The sequence below is a fragment of the Phodopus roborovskii genome, unplaced genomic scaffold (genome assembly GCF_943737965.1).
Source record: "Phodopus roborovskii unplaced genomic scaffold, PHOROB, whole genome shotgun sequence".
NCBI lineage: Eukaryota > Metazoa > Chordata > Mammalia > Rodentia > Cricetidae > Phodopus > Phodopus roborovskii.
The window spans coordinates 515,915-534,867 of NW_026125665.1; the positions used below are offsets into that span (position 1 = coordinate 515,915).

Consider the following 18,953-nt stretch of genomic DNA (forward strand, 5'->3'; position numbering starts at 1 on the left):
CAGAATCCATGAGCATGGCCTGTACATGAGCAAGACTGAAGCCCAAAGGAGAGGCCACTAGGTTCTAGATAGATTCTACAGCCCAGGCCTTGAGTCAGGAGGTGATAAGCAGACTTTGAAAAATAAATAGGCCTGAGAGGCTGGGAGTGAAATCTTAAGCCTTTATTTAATTCCAGCACTTGGGAGTTAGAGGGCAGCCTTGTGTTCATTGAAATTTCCAGGCTAGCCAGACTACATAGTGAGACCATATCTGAAAAAGACAACACAACCAAACTGGTCTGAACAAAACCAGACCAGGACCTGGAGGCCAAAGCTAATGCAGAAGCAGTTTGCTCAGCCTTCTTTCTTCTAGAACCCAGGACCACCAGCCCAGGGATGGCAACACCTACCATGTGCTGGGCCCTCTCTCATCAATAACTAATTAAGAAATGCCCTACATTCTTGCCTACAATCTGATTTTATGGAGGCATTTTCTCAGTTGAAGTTCCCTCCTCTCAGATTATTTTAGCTTGTGTCAATGCTGACATAAAACTCCAGCACACTGGAACAAACTGGACCAGACCACAAGTGAGACCAAGATGGCTCAGACAACAAAGTAGTTGCTCCTAGAACACAATGATGTGAGTTTGAATCCCACATTCACAAAAAGACCAGGTGTTTCATGTTTGTACATCAGTGGTAGGAAGCAGGGACAGCCACCCAAAGCACCAAAGTCACTGTGAATTGCCTCACACAAATATCCACATAGACTCTTAAATAATGACAGGGTCACAGAGACAACACAGTCAGCTATGTGGACATCTTGCCTATGGACATGTACCCCCAGTCATGCCCAGGATTTCACACTCAGCCAGAAGCCCTCCCTCCAAGCCACCTGGGAAATGCCATAGGATTCTGAGGTCCACACAGTTCTTGATGAAGCCATGTCTGAATCCAAGGTTGTTGTATGTTATGGCTTTTGTTTGTGAAACAGGGTCTTCTTACAGAGCCTGGGACCACCAGCTCTCACTGGTCTCAAATTCACAACCCTCCAGCCTCAGCCTCCCAAGAACTGGATTACAGGTCTGCTCCACCACATCTAGCATTTTCTGTTACATGAGCCAAAATTTCCCCTTTGTTGTTTGAGCCTTTTGGAATTTGTGTTGGTGGTGATAAACTATTTGTGATTTATTAAAGCTTGCCTGAAGATTCAGAAAGCAAAGTTAACTACAAGCCACAGAAGTCAGGCTCACACTTTTAATCCCAGCAGCCACAAGGTAGGAGGTGGTGACACACACCTTTAATCCTAGGACTCAGGAGTAAGAGTAGAGGGATCTCTGTGAGTGCAAGGCCATCCAGGTCTACACAAGAGTGAATCAGTCAAAGAGAATGACAGCTCACACCTCTAATCCCAACATTAGGGAAGTATATAAGGCAGAAGCAAGGTATCAGAGGGGCATTTGTTCTCCAGACACACTGAGGAGAGGCAGCAGTTTGAGACTTGGTGAAGAGCTTGTATGCCTTTATCATCCCTTTCAGCCTGAGCTAGAGGTAAGAGCTAGTGCCTGGCTGCTTTGCTTTTCTGGTATTCAGCTTGTAGTTTGAACCTGAGTAGCAGTCTCTGGGTCATTTGCTTTTTGTATTACATGTGTCTGAAGATTTATTTTGTGAGCCAGAGCCACACAACTCCCTGACTGGCCTGGATATCATTATGAAGACCAGGCTAGCTCTAAAAATGGGCCTGCTCTGTCTTGCTAGTGTAGAAATTGAAGATGTGAGCCATCTAGCCCAGGCAGTAGCCCCTTTTAAAAATTTATGACTAGTATCATGTCTGTGTACAAGTGTGTAATGTATGTTGAGTGGTGTAGAGATCAGAGGTCAATTTGTAGGAGTTGGTTGTCTCTTCCAGCATGTTTGTGTTGGACTTGGAACCCAGGTGCTCAGCTGGGTGAGAAGCCCCTTTGACCAGCTATCCCTTCCTGGTTTTAAAATTTTGTCTCTTGGGACAGTCTCTTTATATGAAGCTCTAGCAGGTTCAAACTGGCTATAGCAGCTTCAAACTGGCTACACAGCCAGTTTGAACCTAATACCTTCATGTGATCCACCGCACATGGATGGCTAATGAAATAGTGCCTCAGAGAAGCCACAGCAGGAAGACATCCAGGCTTCATTCTGAATTGGAGCAGTGCTGGAGTGAGCTGGGATGGTCACGCACATATCTGGGCTCCACCCCCAGTACCGAGAAAACTGACTGGGCATAAGCTTGTTACTTGAGGCAGCAGGATCAGAACTTCAAGGTTATCCTTGCCCACATAATGCATAATGAAGTTCAGACCCCATCTACAAACAAACAAGCCAGCAAGACCACTGAGCAGGTTAAGTCCTTTTCTGTGAAGCCAGACAACTTGAGTTAGATCCCTGGGGCCCACATAATAGAAGGAGAGATCAAACTCCACCAAGTTGTACTGAAAGGATGGAAAATACTGCCTAACTCTCCAATGACCCCAGGAAGCTAAACATTTAGAAATACTACCTAAAAAGCCCTAAAAACCTCAAACTCCAGACACTGTCCTCTGCCAGTAAATAGGTGAAAGGTCATACTCCTTTCCGCTTACCTGACTTTGTAGACTGCTTGTGAAACCCTGGCCCCAGTGACCTATCCTAACTGCCATTTGTCACCCCATGTAGGAGCCCACACAAATGCAGATCTCCAGGGCTATAGAAAACTGATTGGTCTATAAAGCACAGGCTTGGATGATTTAAAATGATTGGTCTAAAAACTATAAAATGGTTTAATTTGATTGGCCCGCACTGCGTGGCCTCTTGATGCATTGAGATGATTAGTTTGTGATGCTCAGGCTTTGTTGTAAACCCTATAAAATCTGTCTCAATTCTGCACTCAGGGTTCTCAGTCCTCTACCCTTGTGTGGCGCATGACTGTGGACCCCAGTGCACTTGGGATAAAAAGTCCTCTTGCAGTTTGCATCAAGACTGCTTCTCGTGAGTGATTTGGGGTGTCGCCTTTCCTGAATCAGAGCCTGAAGGTCCATGCTCTGAGTGTCATTCAGTCCTCTGCCCTCCACACACACATAAATAAATGTAATAAAAAAAAAAAACCAGGCCAGGCACATTGGCACATACCTTTAATCTCAGCACTCAGGAGGCAGAGGCAGGCAGATATCTTTGAGTTTGAGGCCAGTCTCTCCTACCACATACACACACAGTGAGGGCTTCCTCCCAGACCCTGAATTAGACACAAACCACATCCAAACACCTGTTTCCACAGACAGGTCCTTTATGAAGTGGGGAAGAAAAGTTAAAGTGGCTGCTTCCTGACTCAGGTGAAAACAGCAGCAAATGACTTTACAGGTGTGATTTTAAAGAGGCAGAGAAAGAGAGGTCTGTGTTAGAATGGGCTGGGATGCTATGGCAAAGGAGATAGTGTAAGACCCTCAGAATGAGGAGTCTCCCAAGAACTCAATGTCCAGTCCAGTTGCTGCAACACGCAAGATGCTTTAATGAACAGGAAACATTTGCGCAAATGGGCTCCCTCAGCACGCACGCTAGAGAGAAGCCCCATCCCCCCCCCTCCCAGCACAGGTGTTTTTAAAGGCAAACCCACAAGCTTAGGGAGGGGGTGGGACCCTCTGTCCATTGAGTACATGACCCTTTGAGGCTGGATGGTCTCCCTATTAGGGTCAACAGACCTTAGGGCCTCAGGGTGTGCTAATTAATCTTGTCTGGGCAAACCGGAGGTACAGTTATCTCTTTGTTTCCTAAGGACCCTAGTCACAAGAAAGGAGGGGCAGTGTGAATTCTTGGTATCTTGTTATCTCAGGACCTTGTGAGGGGAAGTTAGCAAATTCTAAGAAACAGATATTGGTCTGGGTCAGCTTTCCAGGTTAGTCTGTCCTTAATTTTACTTTTTTGTCTTTCAATAGAGGATGATGGAGAAGGGGAGGTCTGTGTTAGAATGGGCTTGGGATGCTGTGGTAAAGGAGATGGAGGGGCACGGGTGGGGGTGGGTGGGAATGGACCGGACAAGGGATAGTGGGAAGGGGCATTTGTCCTCTGGATAGGGAGGAGACGGATGAGGTGAAAGACCTAAAAAGTAGTGTTAATGATGGACTAACCTAGAAACCAATATCTGTTCCTTGGAATTTGCTAGCTTCCTCTCACAAGGCCCTGAGATAAGAAGAATTCACACTGCCCCTCCTTTCCTGTGAGTCAACAGGTGGTAAACAGGGTCAAGAGATAGCTGTAACTCTGGAACCTGGAAGACTCTTCATTCTGAGGGTCTTACATTTTGGGGGCTCGTCCGGGATTTGGTCGACCCCCCCCCCCCCCGACTCAATTCCATTGCCAGTTGGAGGTAAGAAAGAGCTCGCAACCTATATGTTTGATGTATGTCTGATGCGTCTGATGTTATGTGTTTTTGACTCGAGTACTTAAATCTGTGCTTGGCCTGCACAGAACTTGTATGTTATGTGTTTTTGACTCGAGTATTTGAATCTGTGCCTGTGCCTGGCCTGCACAGGACTTGTATAGGACCACAGGGGGAGACAGATGTGTCCTGAGACCCTTGGTCCCGCCCTGGACGAAAGTCCGGGGTTGTTTGGAGGAGGGAAGGAGACGAAGTTTCTCTTCTCCAGGGGCCGGCTGGCCTCTGGACTTGCTTCCCTGCTGCTTTGTAACTTTGGTTTGGGTGCCGTTTGTCTACCGTGCGGATTTGCCCTCTTTGTCGGATTGTTCTGTGTTTTTGTGTCCCTCTGTTCCTACTGTTTGTGTCCATTTCCACTCTCCCCATGCGTGAACAACTAACTACCCCACCTAAGTTTGACTTTAGATCCACAGGAGAGCAGGCCCGGAGACCCAGCTATGAGCTGGGTCCCCCGCTCTCAGGAATGTGGCAGGGCAGCCAGAGCCGCTGGGGCTGAGCTTCAGCAGAATGGTTGGACAGCCATGGGCCGGGCGCGGCATGGGCAGAGCCATGCCGGAATGGAGGGACAGGGTTATGACTTCTGACCCTGCCACCGCACATGTTTGGTTCCCAACATCAGCCTCCAGGGCTGACCCTTCTCCCCAGATCTTTGTAATTGGAAAACTAACCACCCCCTTTTTGGAGTTCCTTATGTTCTCTCTCTAGGCTATTTGAGATGATTATCAACAGTTTCTGCTCGAGGCTAGAAAAATATTCCTGGAGCTGATGGGCGGCCAGCGCAGCTGAAAAAAAAAAAACAAGATTGACTTGGGATTCCTTTTGACTCGCCCCAGTTGAAACTTCAACACTGCTAAAGGTAGGGAGAGCTTAAAAATCTATCGCCAGGCTCTGGTGGCAGGTCTCCGAGGTGCCACGAGATGGCCCACCAATTTGGCTAAGGTAAAGAGAGCACTTTTTGACTCTACTTCAGAAGCCCAGAGAGCTTCGATGGCTCTGGTCTTCATGGGGAAATTGGGCCACAGATATTAGAAAGAAACTCCAGAGACTGGAAGGGTTAAGAGATAGAGAAAGTGTATAAAAGGGACAGAGAAGAGAAGGAGAGAAAAGAAAGACAGTAGAGAGACAGAGAGCAGAAAAAGCATGACAGAAGACAGGAAAAGAATTTGACTAAAATATCTTGGCCACAGTGGTTAAAGAAAAAAATAGAGAAAGAGAGACAAAAAGTTAGGAAATTTAAAACAGGCTAGGGAACCTGGGCAACAGGACCCCACTTGACAAGGAGGACCAATGTGCATATTGTAAAGCAAAAGGACACTTGGCAAATGACTGTCCCAAGAAGACAAGGTATCGAAGGTCCTATCCCTAAGAAAGGATAAAATTAAAGGGAGACGGGGTTTGGACCTCCTCCCCGAGCCCAAGGTAATTCATGGACTGCCGGAAGAACAGTGGACCTTGGCGTGGGCCGGGTACCCCACTTGTTCGAGGTTACATCCCACCAGCCAACTGCTTTTTGCCTTTGAATGGAAGGACTCTGACACGTGCAGAACTGGGCAGCTCATCTGGATCCGACTGTCCCAAGGGTTTAAAATTCCCCAACAATGGCCAGGGAAGTAAGAGAATTTCTGGGGGACATCTGGGTTTTACAGGCTGACTAAGGAAAAATTCTCCTGGACCCCAGAGCATCAGGAGACATTTGATGCCATTAAGAAGGCCCAGTTGAAAGCACCCGCTCTAAGCCTTTTGATGTAACTAACTTTTTACCCTTTATGTGGACAAGCATAAGGGGGTTGCCTGGGGAGTTTTGACCAAATCCCTAAGGGCCGTGGAACAGACCAGTGGCTTATCTGCCAAAGAAGCTTGATCCTGTAGCCAGGGGAGGGCCTGGCTGTCTAAAAGCTATCGCTGCTGACAAGTTGACTTTGGGGCATAAAGCAACTATAATAGCCCCCATGCATTGGAGAGCATTGTCCGGCAGCCGCCGACTGATGATGACCAACGCCCGTGTGACTCACCACCAAAGCCTGCTTCTCACTGAGAGACTGAGCGGATTGTGTTCGCTCCACCAGCCAGCCTCATCCTGCCACTCTTCTGCCTGAGGAAACTGGTGAACCAAGGACTCCTGACTGCCATCAATTTTTGTTGGTTAAAGAGACTGGAGTTTGCAAAGTTCTTAAGGACATCCTGCTGGCTGGGGAGCTGTTGACCAGTTAGTTCACTGCTGGGAGCTGTTACATTGTAAAAGGTAAAAAAGAAAAAAAAAAAGGGCTGGGGCGGTGGTACTGCTAGACAAAGAGAAGTCCATAAACATTAACAGGCAGCACTTACGCTTTTTCATCTGTTCATGTGCATGGGCCTGTCTCAACCGTGTGGCTAAAAAATGACTGAAAAAAAATTTTCCGAAGATTTAAAATACCTAAAGTAGTAAAATCAGACAATGGTCCAGTTTTTGTTGCCCAGGTAGGTCAGTCACTGGCCAAGATATTGGGGATTGATTAAAATTGCATTGTGCATACAGACCCCAAAGCTCAGGTAGAAAGCATAAATAAAACCATTGAGGAGACCTTCACTAAATTGACCTCGGAGACTGGCGTTAATGATCAGATAGCTCTCCTACCCTTTATGCTTTTCAGGGTTAGAAACACCCCTGGACTGTTTGGGCTGAGCCCCTGTAAATGGCTCTGTGGGGGCCCTCCACTTGTGGAAATTACCTCTGTACATAGTGCTGATGTGCTGTTTTAAGCCTCTGTTTGCTAGGCTTAAGGTGCTCGAGTGGGTGAGACAGTGAGCGTGGAAGCAACTCTGAGAGACCTACGTGGTGGGAGACTTGGAAGTTTCATATCACTTCCAAGTTGGTGATCCAGATTACATTAGATGTCACCACAAGGAAACCTTGAGACTGGGTCCTCCTCCTCTGGACCCACCCCCACGCCACTCCAGGTTATAGGATCCAGGGACAGCCTCTTACAACTGCCCATTTTTATTTCTCTCTTGTTGCTTACTATTGGAAAAATTGTTACTTTTGTTATGACTTTTGTTACCAGTGCTGTCCAGATTATGGTGCTTAGATAGCAGTACAGGAGCCTCCGGAGCCAAGAGGAGGCTGCTTCTTAATTTCCATAGTTATAAGATTAGAACTATTGACAAGAGAAAAAGGGGGGAATGAAAGACCTAAAAAGTAATGTTAATGATGGACTAACCTAGAAACCAATATCTGTTCCTTGGAATATGCTAGCTTCCTCTCACAAGGCCCTGAGATAAGAAGAATTCACACTGCCCCTCCTTTCCTGTGAGTCAACAGGTGGTAAACAGGGTCAAGAGATAGCTGTAACTCTGGTTTGCCCAGACAAGATTAATTAGCACACCCTGAGGCCCTAAGGTCTGCTGACCCTAATAGCAGACCATCCGGCCTCCAAGGGTCACGTACTCAATGGACAGAGGGTCCCACCCCCCTCCCTAAGCTTGTGGGGTTGCCTTTAAAAACACCTGTGCCGGGGGAGGGGGCTTCTCCCTAGCCTGCGTGCTGGAGGAGCCCGTTTGCGCAAACGTTTCCTGTTCATTAAAGCCTCTTGCGTTTTGCAGCAACTGGACTGGACATTGAGTTCTTGGGGTATCGACCGAACCTGGAAGACTCTTCATTCTGAGGGTCTTACAGAGGCACACAGGCAAATGGTGGTTTATGAAGATAAGGTGAAGCCCCATGTTAGGATGTTTAATTTTAATTGGACAGGTTAGTTAGCCTCAGGAGGAGTCGATGAAATCTAAGGATTTTTTTTTTTTTTTTTAAGGAGCAGGGGGTTGGGGCAGAGACACAGACAGAGGGTATGGAAGAGTGCAGAGAATCATACAGACTGAGATGTAGAGAGTTATAGAGAGTTATAAAACAAGACGTATCTACTTGCCTTGGATGTTTCCAATCAAACCGGAAAATAGTGTGGGATATTTAACAAACCATGCAGAGGATGCCTTGTCTCCAGTGACAAGTTTTAGATGGGATAACTAGAACTTCCCAGTTTAATTATGTGATCTTGAATTTTTGTAAACAAGCCAGAAGTTCAGGCAGCCTCATTCAGAAAGGTAAAGGGAGACACAGATTTTTAGTATAAAATAGGAGAAGCAGGTAAAGAAGTAGTGTGTGAATGTTGGGGAATCACTATTTGAATTTGCAAATCAGAGGAAAGAGTTTGACAGCCCGCAGGTAGTCTTGTCAGCATATTTAAATAATGCTCTGAGCTTTAGAACAAGTTAACTATTTGGTTCCCAGTGAGTCACAGCAAGAAAACCTTTCGGAACAGGCAAGTACCTGAACTGCCAGTCAGTAAAACTGTGAGAGTGTGCAAACTTCATTGACCCTTGTTTACTTTCTCATGTGGTCTTGTTGAATTATTAGTTAGACATAACAAAGAATTAGGATTGTAGTGTTTTGATGTTTCTTTATTAGACCCCAAGTGAAATAGCAGCAGAGCTGACCTTTTAAGGGTGGGAGCAGACTCCAAAGTCTGTCTTTGTCAGTCTTTGAGTCTGACTCACAGGTTTATTTTCTGAGGTTAAGTTTTTTTTATGTCTGATTTGTCACTATCATCTTTTGAGCTATTGGTCTGAACAACTTCCTGTTGTATTGTAGATTTTGTTAGGCTTCTAGTAAGAGAAAAAATTACATAAAGAGAGCATACAAGAAGGGTTGGGAGGAAAAATCACTCATCCTTAACAAAACATTCATGTCCTTAGAACCAGTAAACCAGTAGCATTCTGCTGGTGAGGACTCTGAGAAGCCACCAATTTAGCAGTGTCTCTGGAACACTTGCAGAAGGGACCTTTTGGAGTGCCCTGAGTGGAGGTTAGGGATTTTTTTTTTTTTTTTTTTTTAACTCACCACCCTGTGAGGCTCTGGCTCCTTGGGTTCTGTAGCAACCTTCTTGGTGAGATCTTGCTGTAGCTGACTGATTAGGGAGTGTTGTTCTTTTGCTGCAGCTAATGCCTAAGAAACACAAACACGAGACTCAGCGCCCACATGGAGTTTATTGAGAGAAGGGAGAGAAAGGGGATAGCTGGTGGCCAACGGAAAGCAGGAGAGAGAGAGCAGGAGGGGGCAAGAGAGAAACCAGAGAGAGACCAGAAAGAGCGACACACTTGGCACTTGGCACGCTTGCTTTAAAAAGGGGCTTGCCTATGCTTAATTGAGTCCTCTGGCAGCCAGGTAAGGCTGAAGTAGCGATGACACACCATAGCGATGACACGCCATGACGGGCCTGCCCATCCCGCCCATCGTCAGGGTGGGGGTCAGCTGGCTGCCAGTTCCTAACAGGGAGACCTCAAATTTCTCCCAGAAAGGGCTGTCTCTGCTAGGACAGTTTTTGAAAATTACCTTTCTGTCCTTGTTTGGACACCAGAATATCGAGGTTTATTGGGTAACCAGCCACCATCCACAGCTATGAAGCTTTTTAAAAAACAATTAAAAAAAAAAAGGGGGGGGGTGTCCAACGTTGTGTTGTGCACCTTAAATCTCCACACTAGGGAAGCAGAGGCCACATACTTGTGTGAGTTAAGGCCAGCCTGGTCTACATAGGGAGTTTTAGGACTGCCAAAGTTACACAGGGACTCTATCTTACACACATATAAGCTCGGATGGAAAGGTATTCTGGCACTCAGGAGCCCAGGAAATCCACAGTCACGGTAAGTGTAGCAGCTTACAGCACGGCTCCTGGGAAAGGCTTCCCTCGTGTATCAGCTCTGTTCCAGCGAAGTTGTTCTCAGGTCCCCTGGAGTGTAACAACTCCTCTAAGAAAAGGTTTTCCTGGTGAAAGCTTTATCTCCCTGTTTTACTCTGCCCAGGCTCCTTCTCTGCTCAGGCAAAGGAAGGTCTCACCCAAACCTCATTCAAGGGATTTATTGGGGCCAGGCGATGGTGGCACATGCCTTTAGTCCTAGCACTAGGGAGGGCAGAGGCAGGTGGATCTCTGAGTTCGAGGCCAGCCTGGTCAACAGAGCCAGGACAGGCTCCAAAGCTACAGAGAAAAACAAAAAAAAAAAAAAAAAAAAAAAAAAGGAAAGAAAAAAAGAAATCTATTGGGAGGGAGTTAAGAGTCTAGGACAGTGGCTGCCTGTGACAAGAAGACAGCTGCAAACGGAACAGGTGCAGCAGGGTTTCTTAGGGGCTGTATTTTTTTTTCCAGGGAGAAAGTTTTCAGGGTGGAGATTGGTCAGATTTCAGTCCCTTGAGCTCAGACTGTCTGAGATTGGTTCGTTTTCCTGCTCAGGGATTGGTTGGTTTTCTGCTTAGTTGATAAGAAAGAAAAAAGAAGGAAAGGCGAGACAGCGCACAGAAAAGCGCCTGCTCCAACTAGAACTACAATTCCCAGCGAACCCCGTTCCTAGTCCTATGACTGGCTTCTCAAGCTGCTCATCAACAGGGTTCCGTCTCTATTGGTCAAGATCCCCGATGCTTCCCCGCCTCCAGCCTTGTACATGGGTGCGCTCGGGGAGCTGACATGGTGAGCAGGCCCTGAGGGGTCCCACCCCGGACGCGTGGGGTCCTGCGGTGTGGAGGTGGAGGGCGGGTGGAAGTGGGGTGTAGTCGGTGGTGGAGGACATGTCGAGGTGAAGCAAGGAGTGCTGGGAGGACAGGCGAGTGCCACCATGCACGGTTTTCCGTTTTTTTATTTTTAAAAGATTCTTTTCATTATTTTATTATATTTGTTTATTAAGTGTGGATGTTTTGTACGTATGTCTGTGCACCACTTGAGTATCTGCTGTCCTTAGAGGTCAGAGAAGGTTGTAGGATTTCCTGGGACTGGAGTTAGCTGCCCAATGGGTACTGGGAATTGAACCCCTGTCCTCTGGAAGAGCAGCCAGTGATCTTAACCACTGAGTCATCTCTCCAGTCCCCCCCCCCTTTTTTAGGCCCTGTTTAAAAAGCTTTCTTAGATGGGTGATGGTGGCACCTTTAATTAAAGGTGGTGCCTTTAATTCCAGCATTCAGAAGGCAGGGGCAGGCAAATATATGAGGTAGAGGCCAACTTGGTCTACAAAGTGAGTTCCAGAGCTACACAGAGAAACCCTGTCTCAAAAAACAAACAAACAAACAAACAAACCCCAAAATTGTTATTTAGGAAGGATCTTACGATGTAGCCTTGGCTGGCCTGAAACTCACTCTGTAGACCAGGTTGGCCTCAAACTCAGAGATGAAGTCTAGTCATCTCAGGGTGGGTGGGACTCCAAGATGAACTCTGGCATCATCCCAGGTGTCTTCTGAGAGATGCCACCAGAGCCAGGGGGACCCCTCTCTGTCCACCTACTTCCCTACAAATAGCTTGAGAGCTTTCGACTTTCCTCAGGCTGTCCTGGGAGTGCAGCTGGTGGTGACCCTGTTCACAGCTACCCTCATGCACAGGCTGGCCCCACACTTCTCCTTTGCCCGCTGGCTGCTCTGCAATGGCAGGTAAGCCCTGTCCCACTGACTGTGGGTGCCCAGGCCCTCCTGGTGTATGCTTCCTCCTCCACCTTTTTTTTTTTTTTTTTAAGACTTTTGTTACTTTTAACTATATGTAGGAGTATGTCTCCACATGTGGGGTTGTGCACCTGAGTGCAGGTGCTTGGGGAGGCCAATGGCATTGGAGTTAGAAGGACAGGCAGTTGAGAGCCTGCCTCTTTCTCCCGGGTGCTGGGATATAAAGTCTGTACCACCATGCCCTTTAAAGTACAACTTGGATCTGTCTTGACAAAAGGGCCACACATCTCCCCTCTCCCCTCCTGGCTTTTTGTAACGCAGCTCTCTCCTGTTTGCACTGCTTGGTGTCTGGCCCCTTCTGAGGATTCTGCTCTTAGAAGAATGCATGGGCCCCAGGAGAGTCAGATCACATGTTAAAGGGTATCCTGAGGCTGGATCAGTTCCCCCATCTCTTGTCCCCAGAATTCCCCTGGCTGTTCCCCAGCACCCTGGGCCACCTTCCCACAGGGCCACCGCTGTGGCAAAGCTGCCCAGTGCTCTGTCCTCAAGACCAGATTTGGGTTCTTCGTCCCCAGGCCAAGCTTTTCTGACTTTTTTTCCTCCTCAGTCTGTTCCGATACATACGCCCGTCTGAGGATGAACTAAGGGTGCTAGCAGGGAAACCAAGGCCCAGAGGCAGGAAGGAACGGTGAGTGGTCCCCATTTGACTCCACGAGGCCCAGGTAGGGTAACAGGCCTCACACCTGCCCAAGGTGCAGTGCTGGATGCAGGTAGCTGCAGTGAGCATTATGTATTCCTGGCTGTTTCTTCTGGGTTGGCCCTGTGCCTAGGCTGCCCTACACCTGATGTGGCTGAAGGTCTTTCCTAGGCAGCACCACCGAGTTCTCTGGTGGGCTCAGAGGAGATAGCTACACCTCACCTTTCACTGTCCCCCATGCTCAGGTGGGCAAATGGCCTTCATGATGAGAAGCCATTGTCATTGCCTCGAGATGCCCCTTTGCAGATGGCGACTTGTCCCCTCACTGCTGTGGATGCCCTAGGTAATGAGCAGCCCACTCCCCTCCCCGGCTGCTGAGGCCACCCTGCCCAGGGGTGGAGGGTGGGGTGGAGTTGGGACAGGCAAACCTGGAGCGTGGCTGAGCTCCTGTCCCGCAGGCCTGCGCTTCTTTCTGGAATACCAGTGGTTCGTGGATTTCGCTGTGTACTCTGTTGGTGTGTACCTCTTCTCTGAGGCCTACTATTTGGTGCTGGGCCAGGTCCAGGAGGCCAACATCGCTGTGTTCTGGTGCCTGCTCACATTGGCCTTCTCTCTGTATCCTTCCTCTGGGTTTCAGCATGTGAGGCGTGGGACTCAGGCTGAGCTTCCCTGTCCCTCTAATTTGTTGTCTATTGGGTCACCCACTACACCACAAACCTGCCGCAGAGTTAGACGTATGTAGGCCAGCACGGTCTCAAACTCCTGGCTCACCCTCTGAGTGCTGGAGTTACAGGTGTGTGTCACCATACTCTACATATAGTCTGCTTTTCTTGGATTGGCCCCACTGGGGGGATTCCTGTCCCTCTTGGTCTATAGAATTGGGAAAACCAGCTTGTTGGCAGTTGACCCATCTCTTTTGTTTGTTTGGTTTGGTTTTTTGAGACAGGGTTTTTCTGTGTAGCCCTGGCTGCCCTGGAACTTATTCTGTAGACCAGGCTGGCCTCAAACTCAGACCTACCAGCCTCTGCCTCTCAAGTTATGGGATTAAAGATGTGAATCACCACTGCCAGGTCTATCTTTTTATCTGAACCTTCTAGCATATTCTTTGCATTAAAAAAATTGTCACCAGGACAGCTTGGTGCTGGGAAAGACCTGTTCTGCATTGAGAGTAGAGGCCCAGGGATGCTGGGGAACCATGGGGATCACCTGGCCACCAAGTACTCAGGGTGTAGGTCTGCGGGGAAATTTCACAACTGACCCCTAACGTGAGGCTGCATCTTAGGAGAGTTTCAAGGTAACTAATAAAAGCAATGAGTGTCTTGTTCTTAAACACTGTTGCCTAAAAACATGTATGGGGGAGCTAGGTAAGGAAGGAATGGTGGGTTTGGCTGAGCATGCACAAACAGGCCCCTGGGTCCACCCATGAGAGCCTGGGCTTCCATACCCAGCACAGTCCTCCTAAGAGATGGTTTCTGAGTTTTCCATAGCATCAAATGCTTCTCACTGTGTGTGTGGGCTTCTCACTGCCCCTCCTCCCCTAGGCACAGCCCACATAATAATCCCTGATCAGGCACAAGTCATTAGGCCACCTCCAACCAACCAAACACCAGCACCCCAGCTCACCTGATCCTTCACACCAAGTTTAAAATCCAAGCACCCAAGGCCAGTTTCTACAGGTTTGTGTGTGCTCTGGAGTGCAGGATTCATTTTTCATTTCAAGACAGGGCTTCTCTGTGTAGCCCTGGGCTGTCCTGGAGCTAGCTTTGTAGACCAGACTGGTCTCAAACTTAAAGAACCATCTGTCTCTGCCTCCCAAGTGCTGTCCCTGCTTTCTTAACCCCAACCCCAGCAAGGTGTTCCTCATGGTGACCCGACTGTACTTCAGTGCCAAGGAGGGTGGCGAACGCTCAGTGTGTCTCACTTTTGCCTTCCTCGTCCTCCTCCTGGCCATGATGGTGCAGGTGGTGCGGGAGGAGACCCTGGAGCTGGGTCTGGAGCCAGGTAGGTGTACTTCCCTGCTTGAGACAAAGAGCACTTTCTGGTTTGTCTTTTTCCCTTCTCTTTTGAGACTGGCTTTGGACTTACAGAGATCCTTCGGCCTCTGCCACCTGCATACTGGGATTAAGATATATGTTGTTACAGGGGCTGGAAAGATGGCTCAGCAATTAATAGCACTGGCTGTTCATCCTGAGGACTTGTGTTCAATTCCTAGCATCCACATGGCAGCTCACAGCTGTCTGTAACTCCAGTTCCAGAACACCCAACACCTTCATGTAGATAAAACACCAATGCACATAAGTTTAAAAAAGATTTATGTTATTACTGTTTTTAAAGATTTATTTTTATTCCATATGTATGGGTGCTTTGCCATCCTATGTGTTATCAGGATTGTGAAGTACCTGCAAAGGCCAGAAGAGGGCACTAGACCCACAGAACTGGAGTTACTTAGGCTGTGAGCCACTGTGTGGGTCTTGGGATGAGAACCTGGGTCCCATGAAAGAGTAGCAAGCACCGGTAACTTCTGAGCCATCTACCTGTTCCCTGTTTTTGTTTATTTCTAAGGTTTACTTATTTCTGTATATGAGAGCATACCAGAAGGAATCAGATATCATTATAGATGGTTATGAGCCACCAATGGGTACTGGGAGTTGAACTCAGGACTCTGGAAGAGCAGCCAGTGCCTTCTTTGAGTCAACTCTCCTGCCCTAGGTTCTATTTCTTGAGGAGTCCCACACAGTCTGGGCCTGGCAGTTCTCTGTATGGCTCAGTGACAGGGCACAGCACGTGGAGGATCTGGATTACACTCTAGCACAGGAAAATACAGTTAAAATAGATTGCGGGGCTGGAGAGATGGCTTAGTGGTAAGAGCACGGGCTGCTCTCAAAGAAGAGAAAGGTTCAATTCCTAGCATCTAAATGTAACTCCAGCTCCAGGGGATCTGATGCCCTCTTCTGACCTGCAACTGGCACCAGGCACACATGTGGCAAACAGATATACATACAGACAAAGCATTCATATACAAAAAGAAATTAGATAAAATAAAATAGGTTGAGTGCTGAGTGGGGCTTGGTCCTCTGCAAGCCCAAGGACCTGAGTTTGGACCATGTCAATTGGCGGCCTGAGACAGGTGGATTCTGGGAGCTGGAAGACCAGCCAACCTTGGAAATCGTAACAATACACACTCTTGATCTTCCTCTAGGTCTGGCCAGCGTGATCCAGAACCTGGAGCCTGTTCTGAAGAAGCAGGGGTGGGACTGGGCGTGAGTCCTGGGACCTGTATCTTGGGGGAAGGTACAGGTAGAGGGAGCACCAGAGCCCCCTCCAGGCTGAGGTCTGAGCAGCCATGACTTCCCTGAGGCCTTCTCTCTTCTCCAGGCTCCCTGTGACCGAGCTGGCCATCCGCCTTGGGCTGGTGGTGCTAGGCTCCTTGTTGGGCGCCTTCCTCATTTTCCCGGGCCTGAGGCTGGCTCAGACCCACCAGGATGCGCTGACCTTAAATGCAGACCGGCCCCTGCTACAGTTAAGCGGGGCTCCCAGGGTAAGGTGGGGGTTGGGGCAAAGGCTGGGGATCAGGAGCCTGGCCCCACTGTGGTGCTCCCCCCTCCCCAGGCTGCTCCTGCACACCAGCTTCCTGTCGCCCCTGTGCACCCTGTGGCTCTGGACAAAGCCTGTCGCCCGTGACTTACTATGCCAGGCACCCAGGAAGAACATGACCTCTTCTTTGTGCGTGTGTCAGGGTGCTAAGGGATTTGGGCTATCTGAGACCGGGAATGAACTGGAAAGATAGTAGTAGCCTGGAGGGAGGGCTCACCCAAACTCCCTGTCTGCTTGGCTCTTGTTGCAGGCCATCAGAAGGGGCCTTCGACTCCCTGCGCCTTTGGGTGCTGGTGGTGCTATGCCTGCTGCGGCTAGTTGTGACCCGGCCACACCTGCAGGCCTACCTGTGCCTGGCTAAGGCTCAAGTGGAGAAGCTTCGCAAGGAGGCCGGCCGCATTGAGGCCAGAGAGATTCAGCAGCGGGTATGCACCAGAGGCAGGACAGTCCCTGGGCTAAGGGGGCCTGGCCTGGTCATGGGGTCCCTATCCTGGGAAGACCACCCCCTCTGCAGCCTCTACTGCCTCCCTGCCAGGTGGTCCGGGTCTACTGCTACGTGACCGTGGTGAGCCTGCAGTACCTGACGCCACTCATCCTCACTCTGCACTGCACACTTCTGCTCAAGACCTTGGGTACGGGGGCTGGTGGAAGACGGCGGGGGCCAGTAGTTGGAGGGTGGGGACAGGCCTGGTAAGGTGGGGTCTTCAGATAAAAGCTTCAAGTAGCTTCTGAGTAAGGACATAACTTGATAAGGATGGGACCAGCTGTAGAAGTGAAGGCAGCATTTGGGCAAGACCACAGACTATTGTCCTGTGGGGACAAGACAAGGTTGGGGGTGGGACCAGCAGGTAGTAGTGTGAGTGGGGCTAGCAGACTGGAGAGGATGGAAGCCCCCCTAAGGTCGGGGGTATAACCTAGTCGGGAGCAGAGTTGTCAGAGCCTCTAGGCTCCCACTATTTTGTCTCTGCTCTTAATTCCCTTCTTCCCTCTTGCAGGTGGCTACTCTTGGGTCCTGGGCCCTGCTCCAACCCCACTGGCTCCACCCAAGTCCTCAGACACTTTGATCTCTGTGAACCCTGTAGAGGATGAAGCTCAGCAGACTGTGGCCCAGGTAGCAGGGGTCCTGGGTGGCCTCCTCACACCCCTCTTCCTCCGTGGCGTGCTTGCCTACCTCATCTGGTGGACTGCTGCCTGCCAGCTGCTCTCCAGCCTCTTTGGTCTCTATTTCCACCAGCACCTGGCAGCTGGCATTTGATCCCTGTCCACCAGGACTGGGACTGTCCCTGTGTGCCTCTGTCCCTAGATGACCTAGGGATAAGGGTGGGGACTCCCATTATCTCTCACCTCAGTGCCTAGATATGGACCTGTTGAGTCAGGCTCCCCTGGGCCTGGAGGCCATGGTCCTCAAATGTGTGCATGTGTGAACAGGGTTTCAGTGGGAGGCTGCTCTCAAAAAAGGGGGTGGGCCACTTTTACAGAATATACCCAAAGGCTGGGGAGATGAGCAGGGAAGACCTGTGCAGTAAGAGGGGCTTTAGGAGAAAGTGGTACTAGGCAAGAATAGAAAGATGGAGTTAGTTGTAGATGGCTAGGAGAAAGCAAGGGGTGGGGCTCAGGCCCAGCACCCACATATCCCTGGGGTCTGTCACTATCCACCAGGAGGGAAAGAGACAAGAGTCACCATGTCCATTTTCCCAGGACACTGGGGAGACTGAGGCAGGAGGATTAGCTTAAACTAGTAACAACACCATGTCTCTAAAACAAACAAACAAATAAATAAAAGGTAGGGAGAGGAATGTCAACTGGAAAGAGAGTGAGAGGAGGGGAGATTGTTGCCACCCTGGAAGCTGTGATGATTGCTGTGATGCATTTCAAGGCCTTGATGACTGAGGGTTACCACCAACTCCAGAGTTGTCCTATTGCTATGTTTGTGCATGTGTGTGTTTGTGAGACATGCAAGGTTGTCATTGACCCTCTTACATATGCAAAATGTATATTGAGAATAAAAAATGGAGGGCTCCTGTAGTACTGCCTGATACTGCCAGTGGTCTGGAGAATGGTCATGTTCAGGAGCCAGTGCTCAGGCATAGCCCCGAGGTCTCCCTCTGGCAAGAAGGCACCTTGTGTCTGTTGGAAGGGGTTTAGGAATGTGATTGTGTGCACACAGGCGCACAGTTGCCATGATGATAGGATCAGAGAATGGCTTAGTATGTAGGCCTTGTCAATCTACCTTGAATCAGGGTCTTTAGATCACCCCAATCCCTCAGGTTAGCTGTTAAACAAGCTTCAGGGACTCTGGTGTCCACTTCTCACCCTGCCATAGGGGTGCTGGCATTATGCTTGTGCTGCTCTGTCCCCCTTATGAACGCAGGTCTTCATAACTGCAGCAAGCATGGCTGAGGTGTGGGTGGGATGAAACTATGGGGTGTCCTTGATCTCTCTGGAGTTTTCCTGCCTCTTGGGACAGATTCTCAAACTGACCCTGACAAGGAACTGTGGGAGCTTGTGAAGTTCCATGGGAATCAAGAATGGGCAAATCAAGGTGGTCTGCCCTGCAGGGGTGCAGAAAGCAGGCAATGCTGGGAAACCGGGGCCCTGCTCTGTAGGACTTGAGAGTGATTTCAGAGTGGAGGGCACACACCCCAGACACATGGCTGACTGGGGGCTGAGCTGTGGGACACAGCCTGTGTCACATAAGCATCTATGAGCAGAAAGATGCACACTTGGAAACTTTCTTAAGGATAACCAGGGGGATGGACTCAGTCAGCACTGGCTGCTTTTGCAGAGGACCCAGGTTC

The 18,953-nt window shown here is 49.2% G+C and overlaps 1 protein-coding gene across 1 annotated transcript; it reads left to right on the plus strand.

The window, feature by feature from the left end:
- Positions 1-10,866: 10,866 nt before the first annotated feature.
- Tmem161a (transmembrane protein 161A) lies at positions 10,867-18,161 on the plus strand. Its single transcript, XM_051178060.1, has 12 exons — positions 10,867-10,908; positions 11,752-11,855; positions 12,472-12,552; positions 12,807-12,904; positions 13,020-13,176; positions 14,411-14,562; positions 15,761-15,821; positions 15,937-16,080; positions 16,171-16,284; positions 16,406-16,580; positions 16,691-16,787; positions 17,151-18,161. The coding sequence occupies exons 1-12, from the start codon at positions 10,906-10,908 to the stop codon at positions 17,408-17,410; spliced, it is 1,446 nt and encodes a 481-aa protein (XP_051034017.1). The 5' UTR covers positions 10,867-10,905; the 3' UTR covers positions 17,411-18,161.
- The last annotated feature ends 792 nt before the right edge of the window (positions 18,162-18,953 follow it).